The sequence below is a fragment of the Arvicanthis niloticus genome, chromosome 30 (genome assembly GCF_011762505.2).
Source record: "Arvicanthis niloticus isolate mArvNil1 chromosome 30, mArvNil1.pat.X, whole genome shotgun sequence".
Classification (NCBI taxonomy): domain Eukaryota; kingdom Metazoa; phylum Chordata; class Mammalia; order Rodentia; family Muridae; genus Arvicanthis; species Arvicanthis niloticus.
Genome location: NC_133438.1, coordinates 5367989 through 5388110, shown reverse-complemented (window position 1 = coordinate 5388110; position 20122 = coordinate 5367989). Strand labels below are relative to the sequence as shown.

At 47.6% G+C, this 20122-nt stretch overlaps 2 protein-coding genes across 6 annotated transcripts; both read right to left on the bottom strand.

The window, feature by feature from the left end:
- Positions 1–3443: 3443 nt before the first annotated feature.
- On the bottom strand, positions 3444–4606 carry Cox6b2 (cytochrome c oxidase subunit 6B2). Of its 4 annotated transcripts, none has more exons than XM_076927677.1 (4): positions 4472–4606; positions 4239–4364; positions 3721–3821; positions 3444–3635 (listed from the first exon to the last, which is right to left on the bottom strand). In XM_076927677.1, the coding sequence occupies exons 2-4, from the start codon at positions 4348–4350 to the stop codon at positions 3582–3584; spliced, it is 267 nt and encodes an 88-aa protein (XP_076783792.1). In that variant the 5' UTR covers positions 4351–4364; positions 4472–4606; the 3' UTR covers positions 3444–3581. The 4 variants fall into 4 exon arrangements, with proteins under 4 accessions (XP_076783792.1, XP_076783793.1, XP_076783790.1 ...); XM_076927678.1 differs by having other exon boundaries at positions 3764–3821; XM_076927675.1 differs by having other exon boundaries at positions 3444–3821.
- A 141-nt stretch (positions 4607–4747) lies between these two features.
- Garin5b (golgi associated RAB2 interactor family member 5B) lies at positions 4748–19411 on the bottom strand. Of its 2 annotated transcripts, none has more exons than XM_076927673.1 (12): positions 18961–19411; positions 18590–18744; positions 18252–18510; positions 10596–10620; positions 10250–10329; positions 9819–9922; positions 9655–9707; positions 9503–9561; positions 7916–9263; positions 7585–7838; positions 5039–5122; positions 4748–4952 (listed from the first exon to the last, which is right to left on the bottom strand). In XM_076927673.1, exons 1-11 carry the CDS (start codon positions 19105–19107, stop codon positions 5120–5122), a joined length of 2487 nt encoding a protein of 828 aa, XP_076783788.1. In that variant the 5' UTR covers positions 19108–19411; the 3' UTR covers positions 4748–4952; positions 5039–5119. The 2 variants fall into 2 exon arrangements, with proteins under 2 accessions (XP_076783788.1, XP_076783789.1); XM_076927674.1 differs by having other exon boundaries at positions 19010–19300.
- Positions 19412–20122: the final 711 nt, after the last annotated feature.

Genomic DNA, 20122 nt, shown 5'->3' with positions numbered 1-20122 from the left:
TGGCATGCTTGGGAGACTGACAACTACCCTGATATGCCTTAAGAAGGGAAAGGACAGTGGGTTCTGGGCACTGCTGGACTAAGATAAAGCCCTGTAACTGCACAAACAGTGCTTATAGGACATGACCAAATGCCTTCTCTGCTGTGGGGAACTGAGGAGATAACCAAGAACTGATGTTCGGGAAGCAGAGTGACCTGCCTGAGGCCATACAGGGACTTGTCACTTCTCAACCAGATCTAGAGCAGAGCCTGCTGTGGTGGCACCCCTTTAATCCCAACACGTAAGAGGCAGAAGCAGACAGATCTGTGTGAGTTCAAGGCTAACCTGATCTACACAGGGAATTCCAGGCCAGCCAAGGCTACATAGTAAAACTGTCAAAAAACAAAAACAAACAAAACTGCACTTGGGGGTGTGTCTGTTCAGGAGCAGGTTGAGAGGAGGTGATATGAGGCCAAGAAACGCAGCCCTGTGATGGGTGGAGGGAACCTCATGTGACCCAGTTGTCCTGAAGCGTCCCTATTGTACAATAGGATAAAGCCAGCCAGGGACATAGTTCAGTGGCAGAGGACTTACACAGCAGATGCCAACCCCTAAATTTGAATCTTCATACCAGAAAGGAAAAAAAAGAACCAAGAAAGAAAAGAGACAGCATGGAAACTGGTGCTGCCTCAGTGGGGCTTTCCCTATCCTGTTTCTCCCCCTTAGAGAACCTTGGAGGTTGATCTGATGGCTCCTGGAGCCGTAGGTGGGAGAGCCACTGTCTGGAAGCGAAGTGGGGTCTGGAAGATCTGTAGGACAAAGCCTATAGGAAGAACAGCAGAGCCATTTTGATGTTCTGGCCTCTCTGCCCAGGAAGCACATGAAACTCACCAGTAGTCCCAGGAAGAAACAGGTTTCTGAGAAACTACAGAGCTAGAAGGAAGAGGAAAATAGGGCATTTGGTCTCAAAGCCTCCCTCTAAGCAGAGGAGGCTGCTAAGAGACAGGGTGTGGCCCTGGGATCATGGGAAATTGACCCAGTGGCTATAGGTGTGGAAACACTAGCTTGGGTGTGTGGGGGGGGTGGTGGTTAGAGAGCTGTGGAAAGTTAGTGATGGAGGCAAGGGGTCCAAGTGGGGACTGGCTACTTGCAGTAGGCAAGGTGTGATCTGGCTCCTTGTGTAGGCCAAGTGTGGGCAAAGTTGGCCAGGAATTTATAAGAATGGCCCGGAATGGACTGGCAGTGGTGGTATACATTTAATCCCAGTGTTTGGGAGGCAGAGGTAGGTGGCTCTCTGTGAGTTTGAAGCCAGCCTTCTCTACATAGAAAGCTTGATGCCAGTCTGGCCTTAAAACATGTTAGAGACAGGAAGTAGTCAAGTGACAATGACAAGAGGGATTATGGATCTGAGGAGGACAGGAGGTAGAGGAAGGAATGGGCATTGGGAGAATATGTACTCTAGACCCAGGACTCTGGGCAGGACAAAACATGGGTGCCCAGTTGATCGTCCTGTGCTCCAGACACCTAACTGTTAAGGCAACGTTAAGTCTTCAGGGAGCATTTAGCCTCTACCCCTGACAGTGCCCTCTGGTCAGCTGCTGTTCTCTCAGCAACACTGTGGGGACGGTGAGTGATCAGTATCTTCCTGAAGCCTTGTCCTTACCTGTACTTCCACCCTGACCCTCCCTCTTAGGTTGTGGTCAGACAGCTCTGAGGCCAAGGTCTAGATGTAGTCATCCCAGGCCATCTGGGGTGTGCCTTGTGGGTGGTGCGCAGCCATGGGGCAGGTGGTAGACAGGTCATCGAGGGCGGAACCAGCAAGTCCTAGGAGCTCAGCCATCCCTCCTATCCTACTTCTGATAACCTGAGTCTTAGCCATCTTGGTTTAGAAGATGGTTTAGGAGAAACTGAGGCTGGTCTCTCAGGAAGATGACTTGCATAATCAATGTTATTTTTGAACCTGGGAGTTAAACGTAGTCACCTGAGGCCTTTTAAGACAGAGTCTGAGTGTTACTTCGGGTCTAGCTAGGGGCCTGATAGCTGTGGGTAACAACAGATGCCAGCACAGCCAGCTAGAGGCCTCTGGTTCTATTTAGGATTACTAGTCCTGGGCTTGATGGCTATAATCTCAACACATGGGAGATAGAGTCAGGAGGATTAAGAGTTCGAGGCTAGCATGGCTACGAGACACTATCTCAGAACAATAAACAAGCAGGGTCGGGAGCTGGAGAGATGGCTCAGCGGTTAAGAGCATTTACTGCTGTTCTAAGAGATCTAAGGCTCCCTTCTGGCCTCTTTGAGCACCAGGTGTTCAGGGTGTGTGTGTGTGTGTGTGTGTGTGTGTGTATACATGAGTAGTTTATTCATATACATTTTAAAATTAATAAAATCAGATGTGCCAGGTTTTGGGGTTGCTGAAGGATGGGCAAGTCTCTGTGGCCTTGTTGGGACGAGGGCTCTTATTGAGGGGACAGGATGCTTTTGGAGGGACATGAGACCAGGGGAGGTACAGCATCATTAAAAATGGATATAGCGTCAAAGCAGAGTAGTCAGGAACTAATGGAACAACATTAGGTCATGGAATGAAGATCCCTCAAGACCAGAGACTGGATGGGAGGAAGTGGAGGTGTGGACATCTGAAGACTGGTAGCAGGCAGGTGTGGCAAGTGAGAGACAGGACACAGTGGAGCCCCGTAGCTGGAGAAGGTTTTGTTGTTTTTATTGTTGGGTTGTTTGTTTTTCGAGACAGGGTATCTCTGTGTAGTCCTGGCTGTCCTGGAACTCACTCTGTAGACCAGGCTGGCCTCGAATTCAGAAATCCACCTGCCTCTGCCTCCCAAGTGCTGGGATTAAAGGCGTGCGCCACCACCTCCCAGCTATTGTTCTTGTTTTTTTGTTGTTGTTTTGGTTTTGGGTTTTTTTTTTTTTTTTTTTTTTTTTTGAGACAGGGTTTCTCTGTGTAGTATTGTTGTTGTTTTTAAAGGAGTGTTTCGTTGTGTTCTTCTTTTTTGGAATGGTTTTGTTTTGCATTTCACTGTGTAATGTAACCTTGGTTAGCCTTGAACTCACTATGTAGACCAGGCTAGCTTCAAATTCACAGAGATTCACATGCCTCTGCCTTTGGAGTACTGGACTAAAGGCGTGGGCTACCTTCAATGTTGAGATGTTGACTTCATGACACAAGAGCCTCTCAGCTTGTTTCTGTCCACCTGCCTGGGAATTATGACCGCCTTAACTCACAGAGCTGCAACCCTCCTTGCCCCCATGACCAAAAGGAGCAGCGTTCAGCGACTGAGCCAGTAAGCAATCACCGTGTATGCATGGATCCTCAACATGCTGTAACTCCAGTGCTGGGGAGTCAGAAATGGGAGGATCCCAGCCATCTAGTCCCTAAGTTAACTTCCAGGATTAACATGAGATACCCTGTCTCAAACGCAGGAACAAAACAAGAAAAGAAACAAATATTAGCAGCACCATAACTTTATTTGTGGCATAAAAACAGTGGAGGAGGGGGGCCACCTAAGCTGGGGCTTGATCAGGGGACAGTGGTCACTGGGGGGGGTTGGTGCCGCCAGGTGAGCAGTACTCAAGTGCAAGCAAGGTCAGATTTTGCCTGGGAAAGTTCCCTGCTTGATCTGCTCATTCCAGCGCTGCACCTGCAGAGGCAGAGGGACCCCGGCGGCTGCTCAGCCTGAGTCTGAAGCCACTACCCTTTCCACCAACCCCTCTCCGCCCTCTCACCCAGCTGATGGGACACAGTGAATGGAATACACGGAAATAGTACTCGCAGGGCTGTGTGTTCTTTCCGCGGCGACTCATGGTCTTCACACACCGGTGGTAGTCTGCAGGGTGCCTCGGGGTGAGGGGGGTCGCGAGACAAGCCATGCCCAATCAAGAACAGGCCACAACCCTCCCACCTAGACCTAGATCCCACCCTACCTATCATGTCCAGCCCTTCCAGGACAGTCTGACCCTCTCCAACTAATCGGGTTCCTCCTTTCCATTCCACGCCCCCAAACTCCCTTCTTGACCGAGCTCCACCACCTAGTGAGGTCTAGTCCCTTCTGGTTGTCTGCCTCACCTTTACCCTCCAGGGCTCAGTTCCAGCTCCATTCTAGGACCCGCCCCTCCATGACTCAGCCCCACCCACTTTGGTGCAAGCCCCACCCCTCCAGGCCACGGCCAAGCCTCCCATTCCAACGGTCTCCTACGGTCTCCAAGACGGGGCCTCCCCTCTAATTTGGCCCAACCGGTCTTACCCAGAAAATTCTGGTAGCAGTTACGCGTCTGGTTCTGGTTAGGGAAGCGCGGGTCGAAGGGCGGCGTTGTCCATTGGCCCGGAGGGGGCTTCTGGGCTTTAACACCCAACATCCAAGTAGCAATTCCTGCAGGAAGGGGTGGGTGCAGGGCTCCGTGGGGCCTAGGGGGCGCCCCGCGCTTCCACCTTCCCCAGCTCCTAACCCACTCTACACACCACCCACCCTGTCCTCACCAGACTGAAGTGGACCAACGTAGCTGGAACGCCCGGGCTTCGGGACCCACCGGCACCTTTAGCTTGAGAGTGAGGGCTTGGTCCCAAGAGCACGGGAGAAAATATACGACCCTCAGGCCGGATTGGCTGGCCCCCAGGGAGTCCCAGCCAATAGGAGTCGTCTGTAATGCGGGGGCGGGATCAGTGGAGGCCCCTCCCCCGGTTCTTGAAGGCGGTCCCCTTTCGGGACCCGCGCACAAGAGCGCATACACTTACCAGCACAAGTACAGGGCTATTAGTCTCAGACTAGGACTTTTAATCCCTGCAAAGTTGAGCTTCTCCCTGACATCTGCCCCGCCCCATCCTCCCCAATAATATAAACTTTTATCTAGCTCTGGTCTCTAGGGGAAAAGGAGGATCCCATTCCCCTCCCCCCTCCGCGACCACACGGTGTTCTCAGCACTCTGCGCCTTACACTCGGGGTACGCAGCACCTTGCTGGCCTGTGAGGAAAGGAGGAAAGAGGGTATGATTCTTGGCCCCTGAGACCCACTCCTCTATGTCCAGGTCTTCCGGATCTCAGGGGTACCTGGCCTCATTGGGCTTCTGGACAATTTTCTGACAGATCGAGCCTCCTGCATTGTGTTATCTTAAATCCTTGGGTTGCTGCTTACTGTGGGAAGAGAAAGGCAGAGAACGTTTTAGGGGACTAGCAGAGAGAAAGGTACCCAAGAGTGTAGAAATATATATAATCTACAGCTGTTTATTTGGGCCTTAAAAAGCAGTCAGTATATTTATCATACCTTTCAAGTTTCAAGACCTTGTGATCTCACCCCCCACCCAACACATTAGTAGTAATTCCCCATTCCTTCATCTCCAAGCTCTTTTAAACCAACATCTACTATCTGTCTCCATGGACATCTGGACATTTCATAGGCATATTTAGTTGGCTTTAGGGGGTCTGGTCCTTTCACTTGGTATATGTTTTTGACTTTGTTCCCCCTTGAGGAAAGGTCTCACAATGGCCTGGAAGTTGGCTGGCTTGGAACTGGTTCTGTAGGTCAGAATGGTCTCAGACTTAAGAGATCCACCTGCTTGCCAAGTGCTGGCATTGAAGCGGGGGATGGGTGGCGAGCCATAGGTGCTTGTGGAGATCAGAGGACAATTGTGGCAGTTTGTTCACTCTTTCCGCCTTATGGGTCCCCAGGATGGAACTCAGGCTGTCAGTCTTGGGGACAAGCATTTTTATCCACTGAGCCATCTCAAGGGCTCTTAATAACTTGAGATAGGGTCACTTTATAGTCTAGGCTGGCCTTGATATTGATACATAGCTAAAGGTGACCCTGAACTCCTTGATCCTCCCTTCACCTCCCAAGTGTTAGGACCAGAGGTGTGAACTGTCACACCCAGTTCTATTTGGTGCCAAGATAAATCCAGGGGCCTCCTGCCTGCCTGCTAGGCAAGCAAGCACTGTATCAAGTCAGCTATCCCCAACCCCTCTGTCTCTTCTTCATATTTCCTTGCTGAAAACCTCCTCTGGTCCCACAGTTCTCACAGGCTGGTGACTCCCCCCAAATCACTTCCCCTGAACTGTGGGCTCACACACCCTCCCCGGTCATCTCAGAGCCGCCCCCCTGAGCCCTTCTTTCTCTGTCTTGTCCCACAGCTGCCTGGGGTCTTTGCATTCTGAGGGTCTCTGCACCTGCTAACATCCCAGTGACGCTCATCATCGCGGGTGGTTAATATTGTCAACTTAATACTATCAAGAATCGTCCAAGAGACAAACTTAAGTTAATCGAGGTGGGAAGACCCACTCTCAGTGTGGGTGGCACTATTCTGCAATCTCGGTGCCAGACTGAGGAGATGGCTCAGTGGATAAACCACCTGTAATGAAAACAGGAGGACGTGACTTTGGGACTCTAGAACCCATGGAAAAAGCGAGGGATGTTGACCTGGTCCTTTAAGCTCAGCATGAGTGGGCTGGAAACAGGTGGATGTCCAGGCTCACTGACCAGTCATCCCCAGCCCCAAACAGCAAGCTCTAAATTCAGTGAGAGACTGTCTCAGAGAATAAAGGGGAATGTCACAGAGAAAGACACACGTAGTTGACTTCTGTCTTCTGCATATGCATGCACAGGCTAGCACACACTCATACCACCATCCCCCCCACGCACAGAGAGAGAGAGAGAGAGAGAGAGAGAGAGAGAGAGAGAGAGAGAGAGAGAGAAGTGCATGGTGTTTCCCCCATCGTGATGGGTTGTCCCCTCCAACTGTGCACCAGAACCAACCATTTCCTCCCTTTGTCCTGGATTTTGTCACAGTGTGGAGAAAAGTGACTAATGGGTGACTCTCTAAGTATCACGTGCATAGTTGATGAGGCACCCTGTTACCTTTCAAAGTGTAAGAGAAATCCAAGGTTTCTCCACACTCTCTTGTCCAGGCTACCATCATCTCCTGAGTGGCCTCCAATACGTCTCCTGGGTGGCACTCCTATACCCTGCCATCATCCCCCCAACCCCAGCCACTACATTCTGGACTCCAGCAAAAAGAGCCCTTTCCACATAAATTCCAACTAGTCTTCTGGCCCCAACCATTCAGCTTGCTCAGAGCCCAAGTTCTTAAACTTGTCTGCAGTTTCTGTGTGACTCTGCCGCATCCCCCCCCCCCCCATACACATCCAGTGGCTACTAGTTTCATTCAGTGTTGAGCGGTTCAAGCCCAGAGCTTTGTACATGCTAGGTAAGTACCCCACCATCTGAGCCCCCTCTTTCATGTCTTTATACAAATGACCCCCAGCTCTGAGGCTGAGGCCACCTTAGGCCACTGTGCTGTAATAGGGTCTACCCTCTGCACTGTGAATGTCTAAGCAATATGCCTTATCCCTAGTCACTAGGTGCCAAGCAGCAACTCCTACTTCTGCCAGCCTTATTGTTGGATGCAGTACCCCCATGGCTTAGAGCAGTATCTGCCACACAGCCAAGACGTCCTATCTACTCCATGTCTGGTGATGTGGGTTGGCTCAGTGTTAAGGTCTGCAGTTAGCATACAAAATGCCTCCAATATAATCCTGAGAACCGGTTCCCTCTTCCCAGCCCCACCCTCCAAGACTGGATGCCAACCACTATTCCCAAATACCTGACTATGACGGGCACCAGATTCCTTCACTGGCACCCCAACTTTTGTGGCCATTTTTCCCTTATTCTCCATTCGCAAAGTGACAGGAGGAATTTCTGAGGTTAACTCTGTCACCACCAAAGGAGGATGCTGTGATTGTTCCTTGAATCCTTGGTGTTGCACTGCAGGCCTTTGGGGCACTGTGACTGAGGTCCCATAGGTGGGGGACGTTGTGTAGGTGAAGAATGTCATTGGCCTTGACATGTCATCCAAACCTAAGATAAGCATGGCGGTGAGAAACACAAGTTTCAGGTATCTTTAAGCTATCAAAAACGGACTTCTGGCAACTCACTCGTGGGTTCCTGGGAAGTTCTTGGCAAGTCTTCAGGCAGATTCCTCTCCATCTGGAGGTGTGTTCTCTCCTTGTTTAATTTAGTATGGGACCCTGATTGCTCTATGACCACTATTGGTGTACCCTCTGGAAAGGTCAGCTGGCTGGCCTTGAGGGACAAGCTGGCCAACACGGACATGGTAGACACCTTAGAAGTCCTAGAGAACGAGGAGGGCAGAGAGATGGTAGCTGGCTTCAGGTGCTGGTGTTTGGAGTTGGCCATAATTACCATCTTGGCGAGGGCAAGCCCCTCTGCAGAGAAGGGCCTATTGTCCTCTGTGTAGGGGTCCTCAACAGCCATCTCCTTGGTCGAGACCCAATTCTTCTGAATCTCTGTCTCCTTGGACTTTAGATCAGGCATGTTCACAGTTGTCTCCTCCTCCATCTTGTGGGCCCTGTCCTCCCTGCCCTTCAAGGCCTCTGGCGTGACCTCTTGGGTTTTGCTAATCAAGAGCTCCTTGGAGTGCTTCTTGGTAGTGGCAAGGGGCAGATGCAGGGGCATAGTTTGGGCCCTCATGTCTAGCGTCTTTGTATTCTTCTCTTCCATCAACAACACTGGCTCCTGTTTCCCTTCAGACTTTCTCTCAAGCACGTCTCCTTCCTGTAATGTGCTAGGATCCACAGGGGCCTTTGCCCATGAGTCGAGAGCTTTCTGGTACCGGGCAGTTGGATCCTTCTGAGACGGGGTATTTATAAGTAGATGGTCCTTTTGGGGGTGCATGGCTTCCTGGGAACGTGCAGGTGCTTGTAGAAGCTTCTGCTTCGGTGTTAAAGTGTTCTGGGTTGGAGCAGTTACAACTTGGGGCTTCCAGGGGTGTCCAGGAATAGTTGGGGTCTTCTGGGAAACAGAAGGCTGAGGTGTGGCTGAAGACTTCTGTCTTGACCACGGTGAAGTTGGAGTCTTCGGAGACGGAATGGGAAGACCTGTGGCCATCTGAGCTGTAGCAGGCTTAGCTGGCAGCTTCTTAGACTTGTCCAAAATGAATGGCATTTTTCCTGATTTGATGGGGACAGATGCAGCCTTGTGGGGGGACAGTGGCCTCATATGTTTCTCTGAGCCTGTGGACCTGGCCTTGTCTTTAGACTTTGGAAAGATGTAGAAGGCAGGAGGGTGAGATGTGTTTAAGGAAGTTAGTGTGGTGGATTCAGTATCTGTGAAGTCTTCAAGGTTTTGTGCCCACAGGAGGGTGTCCAGGTGATCAGAGGAGACCAGGACAGGTAATTTGCTGCTGTCCCGAGAGATGCACTTTGTAGGAGTCTCAATTAGACCACACCGGCCTGTGTCTTCCTCAGAATCAGATTTGTAGGCCTAGCATAGATGGGGTGGATGTTTCAGGACCAGGGGAGACATAAGACTTGGGAATCTTATCTTTCAGTCTTTCTTCTTCTGACCCAGGAGCCCATATCGCAACCTTCCTCCCTCAGACCCTGGAATTTATATCCCAATCCTCTTTACTGGACTCTAGACTCCAGGCCCCAGCCTCCCCCCAACCCTAGAATCTCCGCCCCAGCCCCTTGTGAATAGCTGGCCTTTGAACTAGAGTGGACCTGGTTTATCGAGTTCGAGATGATGCTGAAGATGGTCCGGATGGTGATGCTGGCCTTTTCTGTAGGACAGAAAGAAGTCTGAGCCCTCTAGGAAAGGGATCAAAATCAAAAGCAGGTTCACGTAGGTAGCCGAGGGTGGGAATTGCTCCTACCAGAAACACGGATAAGAGATTCGGGTCTGTCAGAGCAGGCATCTAAATAGGACCTACAGAAGTGATGCAGTAAGACATTAGTGATATCTGATCCAGGGTCCCAAACACAACCAGCCACACACACACACACACACACACACACACACAAAAAACCCATTGCCTACTTTTTTTTTGTGACTTTCATTGGATCCTCAGAAGGTTGCAGTTGTGACCAGATGAGAGGCACAGAGTCACCCACAGCCTGAGACCTGAGCGTGTGCTTGATTGGCTGTCCATGGGCAGAGAGGAGACAGTCAGTCAGACTTGTCTGGGCAGCCCCAGGAACACACACATAGAGACACACACATACACACATACACATACTTCCACACACTCAAATCTCCCACTTCCCCCCCCACACACACCACTCATACACACATGCACATATATACATACCACACACACACACGCACATGCACATACACAGACATGCACACACACATGCAGACACACAAACCACACACCCCCACACACATGCTTGCACACATACACTCACACACACTTACTCCCCCACCCACGCACACATGCACATGCACAAACACACTGGCTGCTTCACCTTGGTCAGCTTCACCTTGGTCTTCTTTGGTTTTTGAGAAGAGAATATTTTGCAAGGAAAGGTGTGGCCAGTGACTTCAACTTGGAGGAGAGGCAAAGAGAGTAAGGACGGTCAAGGACCTCAGGTGGTGCTGACATGCAGACCTCAGGTGGTGCTAACATGCAGACCTCGGGTGGTACTGACATGCAGACCTCAGGTGGTGCTGACATTCAGACAGACTCCGAGGACAAGGTGAGCTCAGCCAGGGAGGGCAGAAGAGCCTGCCAGTGTGTGAGCCCCACCCATGCTTTGAGGAAGGGTACCTGACACGCAGAAGATGGCCCAGCCTTTGACAGGAATGGCTCACCTGTAAGTTCGCCTTGAGGCTGGGTCTGTGGACAGAGGGACAGTTTGCAGAGGTCTCTTTCTTATTTTCATTCTATTTTGGTTTAAGATTTGTTTACTTATTCATTTTTATTTTATGTGCGTGTATAAGTGCCTCCATACATGTATGTATACCATGTCCGTGTCTACTGCTTGTGTAGACCAAAAAGACACCGGATCCTCTGGAACTGGAGTTTCAGATATTTGTGAGCTGCCATGTTTGTCCTGGGAATCAAATCCAGGTTTTCTGCAAGAGCAATAAATGCTCTTAAAACGCTCTTAAACCATCTATTCCTTTCTTTTCTTTTCTTTTCTTTTCTTTTCTTTTCTTTTCCTTTCTTTCTCTAGAGACAGGGTCTATATAGTCCTAGATATTCTGGAGCTTGCTATATGAACCAGGATGTTCTTGAACTCACAAAGACCATCCTGCCTCTGCCTCTTGAGTACTGGGGTTTAAAGATGTGCCACACACACACACCCCTCATTCTTTTTAAATATTTGTGTTTCTATGTAGATGCACATGTGTGTACGTTTGTATGTGTGTACAGATGCATGTTTGTATGCATGTGCATTTGTATGCATACATTTGTATACATATGTGTATGCAGGTAAATGTGTATGCATGTGTGGTCACAGAACCACCTCGGTTGTCATCCTAGGGAAGGTTGCCCACCTCCTTTGAGACTGTCTTTCACTGATCTGAAGCTCACCAATTAGACTAGTCTTGGTTGTCCAGTGAGCCCCCATGGATCCTCCTATCTCTGTCTCCTTAATCCTGGAATTAAAAGTACACTACACCACACCCAGCATTTAATAAACTTTTTAAAAAGTATGTGTGTGGCTGGGCAGTGGTGGTGCACACCTTTAATCCCAGCACTTGGGAGGCAGAGGCAGGCGGATTTCTGAGTTCGAGGCCAGCCTGGTCTACAGTGTGAGTTCCAGGACAGCCAGGGCTACACAGAGAAACCCTGTCTCAAACTGGAAAAGAAAAAGAAAAAGAAAAAGAAAAAGAAAAAGAAAAGAAAGGAAAGGAAAGGAAAGGAAAGGAAAGGAAAGGAAAGGAAAAGGAAACCATCCCAAGAATGGAAAGTGAGGCCAAAGGCTGCCAGGTGGCTCTGCAAGGAAAGATGCTGCTAAGTGAGATGACCTGGGTTTGACCCCCAGAATCCATATGGTAGGAGAGAACCCATACTGAAGTGTGCGTGCATGATTATACACATATACAAAAAGGAGAGAAACTAGGCTAGTGAACTGAAGGTATAAACTAGACTAGCCTCAAATTTGTAACAAGCCTGTCAGAAGCCATCTAGAAAAGATTAAGGCACACAAGTGAATGTTTTCTGGAGATGGCCCACTGTTTTGCACGGCCTGTGATGGGTGAGCTTTGTCTGATGCTATGTCCCACCTCATTCATACCATTCACCCTAAAGGCCACCAGGGGCAGGTCCCCCAGCATCTTTTTGGTGCCTAAACAGGGATCTGAGGAAGGTAAGTTCACACAGATGGGATTCTCACATAGGTGTTGCAAAGCCATCGGACAGAGAATGCCAGGTTAAGGAGGGTAAGTAACTGGAGTTGAGATTGCCTGCTGCCATCAGCAGAGGCTGCAAGATGATTTAAGGATCGATCATATGCTTCAAAAATAATTCAGCGCACCGCTAGTCAACAAACTGATTTTTCTCCAACTTGTACAGTCAGCCTCTGGCTACCAGACCAGGGATGGCTCAGACCAGAGAAAAATTGACCTCGGAATTTGAATTGGGAAAAGGAGACAACAAAATATCATAACCTTGAATGGCCTCCCCACAGACCCTTAAAAAATGTAAGGAAACCAAATGGGACCTGTGGGATCTGCTGCTGCCTTACTCATGCCATGCTTAGATTAAGAAGAGTCACAAAAGGAGTAAGAATCCCTCGTGGAGGCCATTGCTATTTAAATTAAAGAAATAAAACAGGTACATCTGCATATGGGCCTACTTCACCATATACCTTGGTTCTTGTGGAAAGCCTAATGTCTCGTCTCGTTGGATAACTCCTTATGGTTGGATTCAAATGACCAAAAACACCTACCGAGATGGAGGCAACCTTTTTACTCTGGAAAGTTAAATATAAGGATTTGCTTCATAGAGAATTGTCTCCAGTAACTGGAAATAGGTGGGAAAACTAACAGAAGAAATGCTTATGGGTATAGGGGATGCTTGCCTGGGAGCAGCAGCTAACAAGGGAGGCTCTCTGCTGGCAGGCGGAGCTACAGCCCTAAGAGTGTGGAGAAGCTGCCAAAACAAAAGAATAACAAAAGGAAACTTAGGAGAAAGAGACAAAGCAGTAGCAAAAGAAACTTTTGAGAAATCCCTTGCTCAGATGCAGAGTCAATAGAAGAAAATGTTTCCTTGCTTTGAGGCAAAAAAAATATTGTTTTAAAACAACTGGCCTTTGAGAATGCTATGCCCACTCGTCAGTCTCTTCTAAGGACAATTGAAAAAATCTGAAAATATTTCTGATTTCATTAAAGCATGTGCCGAGGTTGCGTAGCTTCAAGGTGTGGTCATTACAACAGCCTTACAAGGTCAGAGCACTACTCGGAATCTTACTAATCAAAGAAAAAAAAAGTAATAATCGGGCAGGCATGGCCCACAAATGCTATTCCTGTGGCAAGCCTGGACACACTAGCGAACAATGTCCCAGCAGGGCAGGAGGTCCAGTAAATGTTAATGCTCCTGGTCCCATTCAGAGTTTAAGTCCAGACAAGGATTGTTCACTATGCTCTCACTGTCACAGAGGATATCACTGACAAAAGGAATGCCACTGCTTTTTCATAGAAATAGTATTCCTTTATCCGACGCTACTATACTCCAATAATGTAAAAACCCTGTCCCACGTAAGGGGTCTCCTCCAACAACCTCACACAATGTCGGTAATTCAACATCCTCAGACAACCAATTCATTTGTCGATGAGGGACTATCCAACAGCTGCAATGGGCAACCCCAGACAGCACAGGCCTGAGCTTCTGTTCTGCCTCCACAATATCTATCTCTCACTCTCCTATTGTTTGTCTCCCTTTTGGAGCTTACAACCCCCTTTCCTGAAAGGACCATAGGACTGAGAGAGGGTCAGAGTTCCACTTCAGTGTAGGGAATAAATATAGTTCCTGGAGTAATTGAGTCAGATTTTTCAAAAAAAAAAAAAAAAAAAAAAAAAAAAAAAAAAATATATATATATATATATATATATATATATATATATATATATATATATATATATTAAGAGCTCCCTACCAAAACGTTTCGGTTTCATTCAGAACAGAGAATTGCCCAGCTGCTCTTACGCTAAGGTCCACAGGGAGTGGCAGAGTTTGGCTCAAATGACAAAACAAATAATTACAGCTGAATTACCTCCAAAGCTTAAAGCTTCATTAACACTTTTAGAACCAGATCCGCCTCATTACCCTGCAGTCCTAATAGCTCCCCCTCAGACAGGGATACCATAATTATTGAGAGTCATAAAGAATTTTCCTCACACAAGAAACCTCTGCATAACAAACAAAGCTAATAGCAATAATTATTGTGTTTTAAAAACTAAAGGACAAACCCTTTTTGAAACCGCTCCACTGTTTTCTAGCTGAGCCACACTATTCTAGCCCCACTTTCAGAGTTACAAGTCTTGCTTTGATTTAGAAACTTCCTTTTCTTTATGGGACACACTGGAGTTCATTCTACGTCTCCTGGTCCTGTGCAAGAAGGTAAGCATAAATTTGATTTAGACACAAGTTGTTGCTTTTTCTATGAAGGCAGAGCAATGCATTATACCGTCAATCACTGCTGCGCTGGGCGGAAGTTGCTCTTGCAGGCCTGCAGAACCGCTGGCTCCTCATGGGAATTAACCCCTGATGAGCCTGTGTCTTTGTGATTTAAGGCAGATAGACACAACACAGGTCTTGCCTTTTGGGAAATTAATATGTGGGGATACTTATTCTCATGTTATTTATGCCTCTGCCCAACCTGGGGAAGCTTTCAAAGATGTCATACAACATTTGTTTCATATTTTATAATCCTGGAAACATCAAGGGCTTTACAAACAGCCAATGTCCCTGCTTATACTTCCAAAGCCTTTAAAAATTGGTGTTTGACTTTTGCTGTCTCACATCTATTGATAGCCCCTATAGTCCACAAGGACAGACTATTATGGAATGAGCCCATCAGACCTTTAAGGCACAGATATGTCTAAGATATAAGATAAGATTATAAATATTCATCTCCTTACCATGTTCTACAAAACAAAATATAAGTCCCTTTTTAGACATTTTAAAATAAAATTGACTCCAAACCTCTAAAAGATAAAAAGACCTACAAACTGGATAATAAAAAAAGGCCAGATGTTTCATTCCGGGAGAAGCTCTGTTTATATGTTTTCACAGGACTCTATGGTTGCCAAACCAGTTCACTGTGCCAGGACTTCCCCCAATGGATGTGCGGCAGAGAGTTCCACGCCTGCCAATTCCTCCATGCCCACCTCAGCCAACATCGCCAGGCTCTCCACTTGTGTCAGATACCCCATCAAAAGAAGACACTGAGGACATGGCCCCTGATGCACACGATGGACCTAATTCTGTATCGTTTCACCTTTTGCTACTCTATAACCAAGGGATACCGGGGATATAAAAGTTGCTAAACATGCGTCTCTATGTGACATTTCCTGTAAGACTGCTGTTTGGCTAACTGTATAAATTCCACATGAGTCCTAAAGGTTTTTTTTTCCCTCATATGTTAGCCTACTTATACTTTGTTAGCTGTAAAGTTTTCACAACTTTAGTACGAGGATTCTGCTATGTATACATTGGAATGGGTTGGTAACGGTCTTTTACAGACAAAGAAATTTATCGCTGCACTTATTTTATTTCTGATGCACTTAAACGGTGGGATCTTTGTTATCTTTAGCTTCCCCTCTGATTCCGTAGGTTCACACCCCCAAACCATATAAATTCCTTTACCCGAAATATTTCCTTGATATTGATTATTTAGGCAAAAATTGATCTAGGTTAGACAGAGTTAAAGCCGTAGAGAAAGCCAATTTTTACACAGGGACGCAGGTTAAAAACATTAAGACATTATAACCAGTCTATGTCATGCCAACCATAAATGGATTCACATTATTCCTCTGTCGTTATGATTTAAAACAAACACATTTACAAAGTGTTAGAAATAATTACAGGTTGCTATTAACATGGAAAAATCTACAATTTCAGACCACTACTAGGCACTGGCTAGCTATTTTTAAAATTCATTTAAAATTTGAAAAAAAAAAAAAACCCTCCCTATGGAGTTTCCTTAAAAGTTTAGAAACTGCTTTGCATCTGTTTCTTTTTCAAATCATCTTCAAAAATCTAGGACCTGCTGTATAATCTCAACAGAGAGATTAACACTTCATTTTATTTTATTTTAAGGGGAAAGATGTCAGAAGCCATCTAGGAAAGACTAAGGCACACAAGTGAATGTTTTCCGTAGATGGCCCACTGTTTTGCGTGGCCTGTGATGGGTGAGCTTTTAGATGCAAGGCCCTTAGAGACTTCATCCCAGGATTGCTTCTCACTGCTGATATGCCTTTCTGTCACTGCTACATAGCCTAACAGTTCCTGGGCATCAGCACACACTATTGGGCAGATTCCCTGCAGATCAACATGAAGATGAACTCCCATGAAGTAAGACTGTTTAGATGAATTAATGACTTTAAAGAATTCCTGATTTGATTCAAATAATTTTAAGAAGAAAGCTTTAGGAAATAGTGTTCGTTGTTTTGGCAGAAAGATGTAACAAGGTTAGAATCAAGAATCGACTGTGCCCACTCCTCATAGAACAGTGAGTAAAGGCTGCATAATAGGGAATACCGTGAGCACTATGATAAAGCAAGGCCATGTGAAACTGTTGCTGTGAACTTATAATGAGCTTAAAGAATGAAACACTGCTTTGAACTTACTATTGACATCCTTCTGTAACTCACATTTTGTGTAACATTCCATCTTTGACATAATTTTCTTTTTTCTTTCTAAGATTTATTTATCTTACTTATATGAGTACACTGTAGCTGTCTTCAGACACACCAGAAGAGGGAATCAGATCCCATTACAGATGCTTGTGAGCCACCATGTGGCTGCTGGGAATTGACCTCAGGACCTCTGGAAGAGCAATCAGTGCTCTGAACCACTAAGCCATCTTTCTAGCCCTATGAGGTAATTTCATGAAGAACTTTTGTCTAAGAAGGTATAAGAAGGCCAGAGAGAAGGAATAAAGTGTGACATCTGGGGTTCAGCCCCATCCACCAAATGTATATATGTATATGTCCATTTGACATATGCACATACATACATACATACATGTGTAGATTTTATATATATGTATATATATATATACAGGGTGTGTGTGTGTATAAATATGTGTGTACCTGTGTGTTGTCTGTGTAAATGATTTCTTTTCTTTTCCTTTCTTTTCTCTCTGGTTCATGAAGAGTTAATGATTTCTGATTCTCTGTCTGGCCAAAAGAGGTCCCTGAGCCAGAGAGAAAAGACCCCTAGCAATTAACCCTTTTTTCTTCTTAATCCCCTGCTGATGCCAGCAGGAATTTATTACCAGAAACCAGAGGGGTTCAGCCACAGAATGGTTAAAGAAACCAATGCTCATTAGCACAAAGCAGTAAGAGAGAGTTACCAGGCCAGGGATGTCAGTCATTGACCTTTGTGATGCTATTCCCCCCACCCCCATACCGTTCATCCCAAAGGTGGGGCAGGAGCTTCCTGTCTTTATTTCCGAAGTCTTGTACCACTGTGCCTGGGTTCCTGGCCACTTTTTCTGGCATATGTGTGTCTGTGTGTGTATGCAAGTCTGTGCATGTGGAGGCCAGAGGACAGCCTCAGGTGTCATTCCTCAGGAACTGTCTGCCTTTTTGTTTGTTTGTTTGTCTGTTTGTTTGTTTTTGTTTCCTTCTGAGACAGAGTTTCCTCACTGGGCTGGGATCTACAGAGTAGATCAGGCAAGGCCAGGAATCTCCCTGTCTTTCTCCACAGCACTGGGATCACAAGCACGTGCCAGATACCCAACCATTTGTTTTGGTTTTGGGTTTATTGTTTTTGTTTTTCAAAACAAGTTTTCTCTATGTAGCCTTGACTATCCTTGAACCGGCTCTCTAAAACCAGGCTGGCCTGGAACTCAGAGATCTACCTACCTCTGCCTCTCTCTGCCTCTGCCTCTGCCTCTGCCTCTGCCTCTGCCTCTCTCTGCCTCTCTCTGCCTCTCTCTGCCTCCGCCTCCCAAGTGTTGGGGTTAAAGGTGTGCACCACCACTGCCCGGCAACACTCAGCATTGTTATGTGGGTTATGAGGGACTGAACTCAGATTCTCATAGCTCCTACCTCTTTACCAACTGAACTGTTTTCTCCGCCCACGGTTTTGTCTCACCTACCTACCCTCCACCTTCCTCCTCAGCTTTTCTTCTTCGGTCCCATGAGGTCAGACTCTCCCTTTAAAGGACGCATTCTAGGATCTCAGCTCCTTTCCAGTGGGGTGGGAGTGGCTAGGCAGTGGGCTGTGGGTCCCCTGTTCTCTGTGGAATCTGGACCGTGGTTTCTAGGCCTTGCTCACTGACTCCTCACCTGAAAGTGCCATGTGGAGGCAAGATTTCCTTCTAGGGTTGTGTCCAGCTGGGAGTTGTCCCTGTTCTTTGGTGGCCAGGATAATTTAGGCTCCCGAAGCATGTTGATGAGTCGAATCCAGCGGTCAAACAGAAAGGCCAGCTCATGTTCAGGGGCATCCAGTGCCAGGAAATAGTGGCGGCCGGTTCTCAGGCGCAGCTTCAGACGCCAGGTGGGCAGGTCATGGACATAGAGGCTGGCAAGGTCTAATGGGATCATCCTGTGGGGGATGGGAGACCGGGTAGCTAGTGCAATAGTTAGGATGGAGTGGGGTGAGCGGGAGAGCTCCAAGAATATACCTGGTTAGGATGAGACTGGAGCACTCCTGCCCCTCTGGGGGCCGAGCAATCAACAGAATGTCAGGCAGCACTAGGCCAGGCAAGGATGCTGCGACACCCATAGTCAGCTTGTTGGATTTGTTGTGCAATAACGCAGGAGTCCCAGTGTTGGTCACCTGGGGCAGCCAGGGATCAGGGCTGGGACCAGTTCTTTCTCCATCATGCCTGCAGCATCCCTCACCTGAGAGCCTCCTTTCTTTCCAAACCCACCTTCTACCTACAGGAGTCCGAATTCCAAATTCCTGTCCAACCCACTCTACCCAGGGGTTCCCTCTCTCTTCCTGTGTCTCAGCCCTCCTCCCTCATTTCCGGGAGCACAGGGAGCTGGGGACCTGGGTAAAGTTACTCTCGAACATGGGCAGCGGGCGGAGGGGCAGATACTCGGCCATCTGGAGGGTCTTCTGCATCTCTCCAAGAATGGGGACCCACTTCGGAGGCTCCGGAGGAGGCGGATGAAAAAAGTTCCACAGCCGTCTCATTATGACTGCTAGAACAGCGGGTGGGGGCGTACAGATTCAAGGATCCTGGACCCAAGTGGAGCCCTGGCCCCCACCCCAGCCCTCCAGCGTTGGACCCTTGGGCTTCAAGGATGTTAGGAGCTCAGCAGTGACAGAAAATGGAGTGTCCCCAGGGCTGAGAGACTCTGGTATGGCCATGGCCCTGCAGAGAGGTAGTCAGCACTAGGCCCGGGGGTGGAACCTTTGAGAGGGGCTTTGTGACCTCACTAAACAGCAAGGGGCTGCTTCCTGGGAACTGCCTAGGGTCCTCATCCTTCCAGAATGTGGTGTGGAGTCTTTTGAGGGCTGAGATAGGTGCCTTGGAACTCTGTCAGAACATCCCCATCTCCTGGATCCAAGATTGTGATGACACAGACCCCACCACCACTCCAGGGATCTGTGTTAGAACCTCTATAGGGATCATTAACCCAAAGACTTAAATCACAGGCCTACCTCTGACAGCGACCCTCCTCCTCACTCTCAGGAAGACCCAACCCTATGCTGAGCCTCAGTTTCCCAATGGCTCGTGTGTGTGTGTGTGTGTGTGTGTGTGTGTGTGTGTATCCACAACTCTTGCATCAACTGAACACTGAACTATAAAGAAAGGACCACCGTAACTGGGCATGGCAATCACGCAATCACAGCTGTAATCCCAGAACTATGGATAAGAGGCTGGGAACTGTTGTTTGAAACCATCTTAGGCTATATAACAATACCCTGTCTCAAAATAATAAATAAATAAATAAATAAATAAATAAATAAATAAATAAATAAAGGGCTGGGAGATGGTTGAGGGCTAAAGTGCTTTCCTGGCATGCACAAGGCCCTGGGTTCAATCCTCACACTATAATGATATAAGGCCAACTACCTGTCTTACCAGAATAGCAAGAAAGCCGGGCATGGAGGCTCACATTTTTAATTCCAGCACTCAGGAGGCGGAGGCAGGCAGATCTCTGAGAGGTCCAGTCCAGACAGAGCTACATAGTAAGACTCAAAA

What these genes read in the sequence shown, in the direction of transcription:
- Garin5b (XM_076927673.1), bottom strand. Translation starts at nt 19,107, where the DNA reads ATGAGACGGCTGTGGAACTTTTTTCATCCGCCTCCTCCGGAGCCTCCG. An exon ending in CCTCCACATGGCACTTTCAG is followed by an intron (nt 10,621 to 18,251) that starts GTGAGGAGTCAG and finishes CTCTGTCCACAG; the next exon opens with ACCCAGCCTCAAGGCGAACT. An exon ending in ATGAAAGTCACAAAAAAAAA is followed by an intron (nt 9,708 to 9,818) that starts GTAGGCAATGGG and finishes TCACTTCTGTAG; the next exon opens with GTCCTATTTAGATGCCTGCT.
- Cox6b2 (XM_076927675.1), bottom strand. Translation starts at nt 4,350, where the DNA reads ATGTTGGGTGTTAAAGCCCAGAAGCCCCCTCCGGGCCAATGGACAACG. An exon ending in CTGCTACCAGAATTTTCTGG is followed by an intron (nt 3,822 to 4,238) that starts GTAAGACCGGTT and finishes GGCACCCTGCAG; the next exon opens with ACTACCACCGGTGTGTGAAG.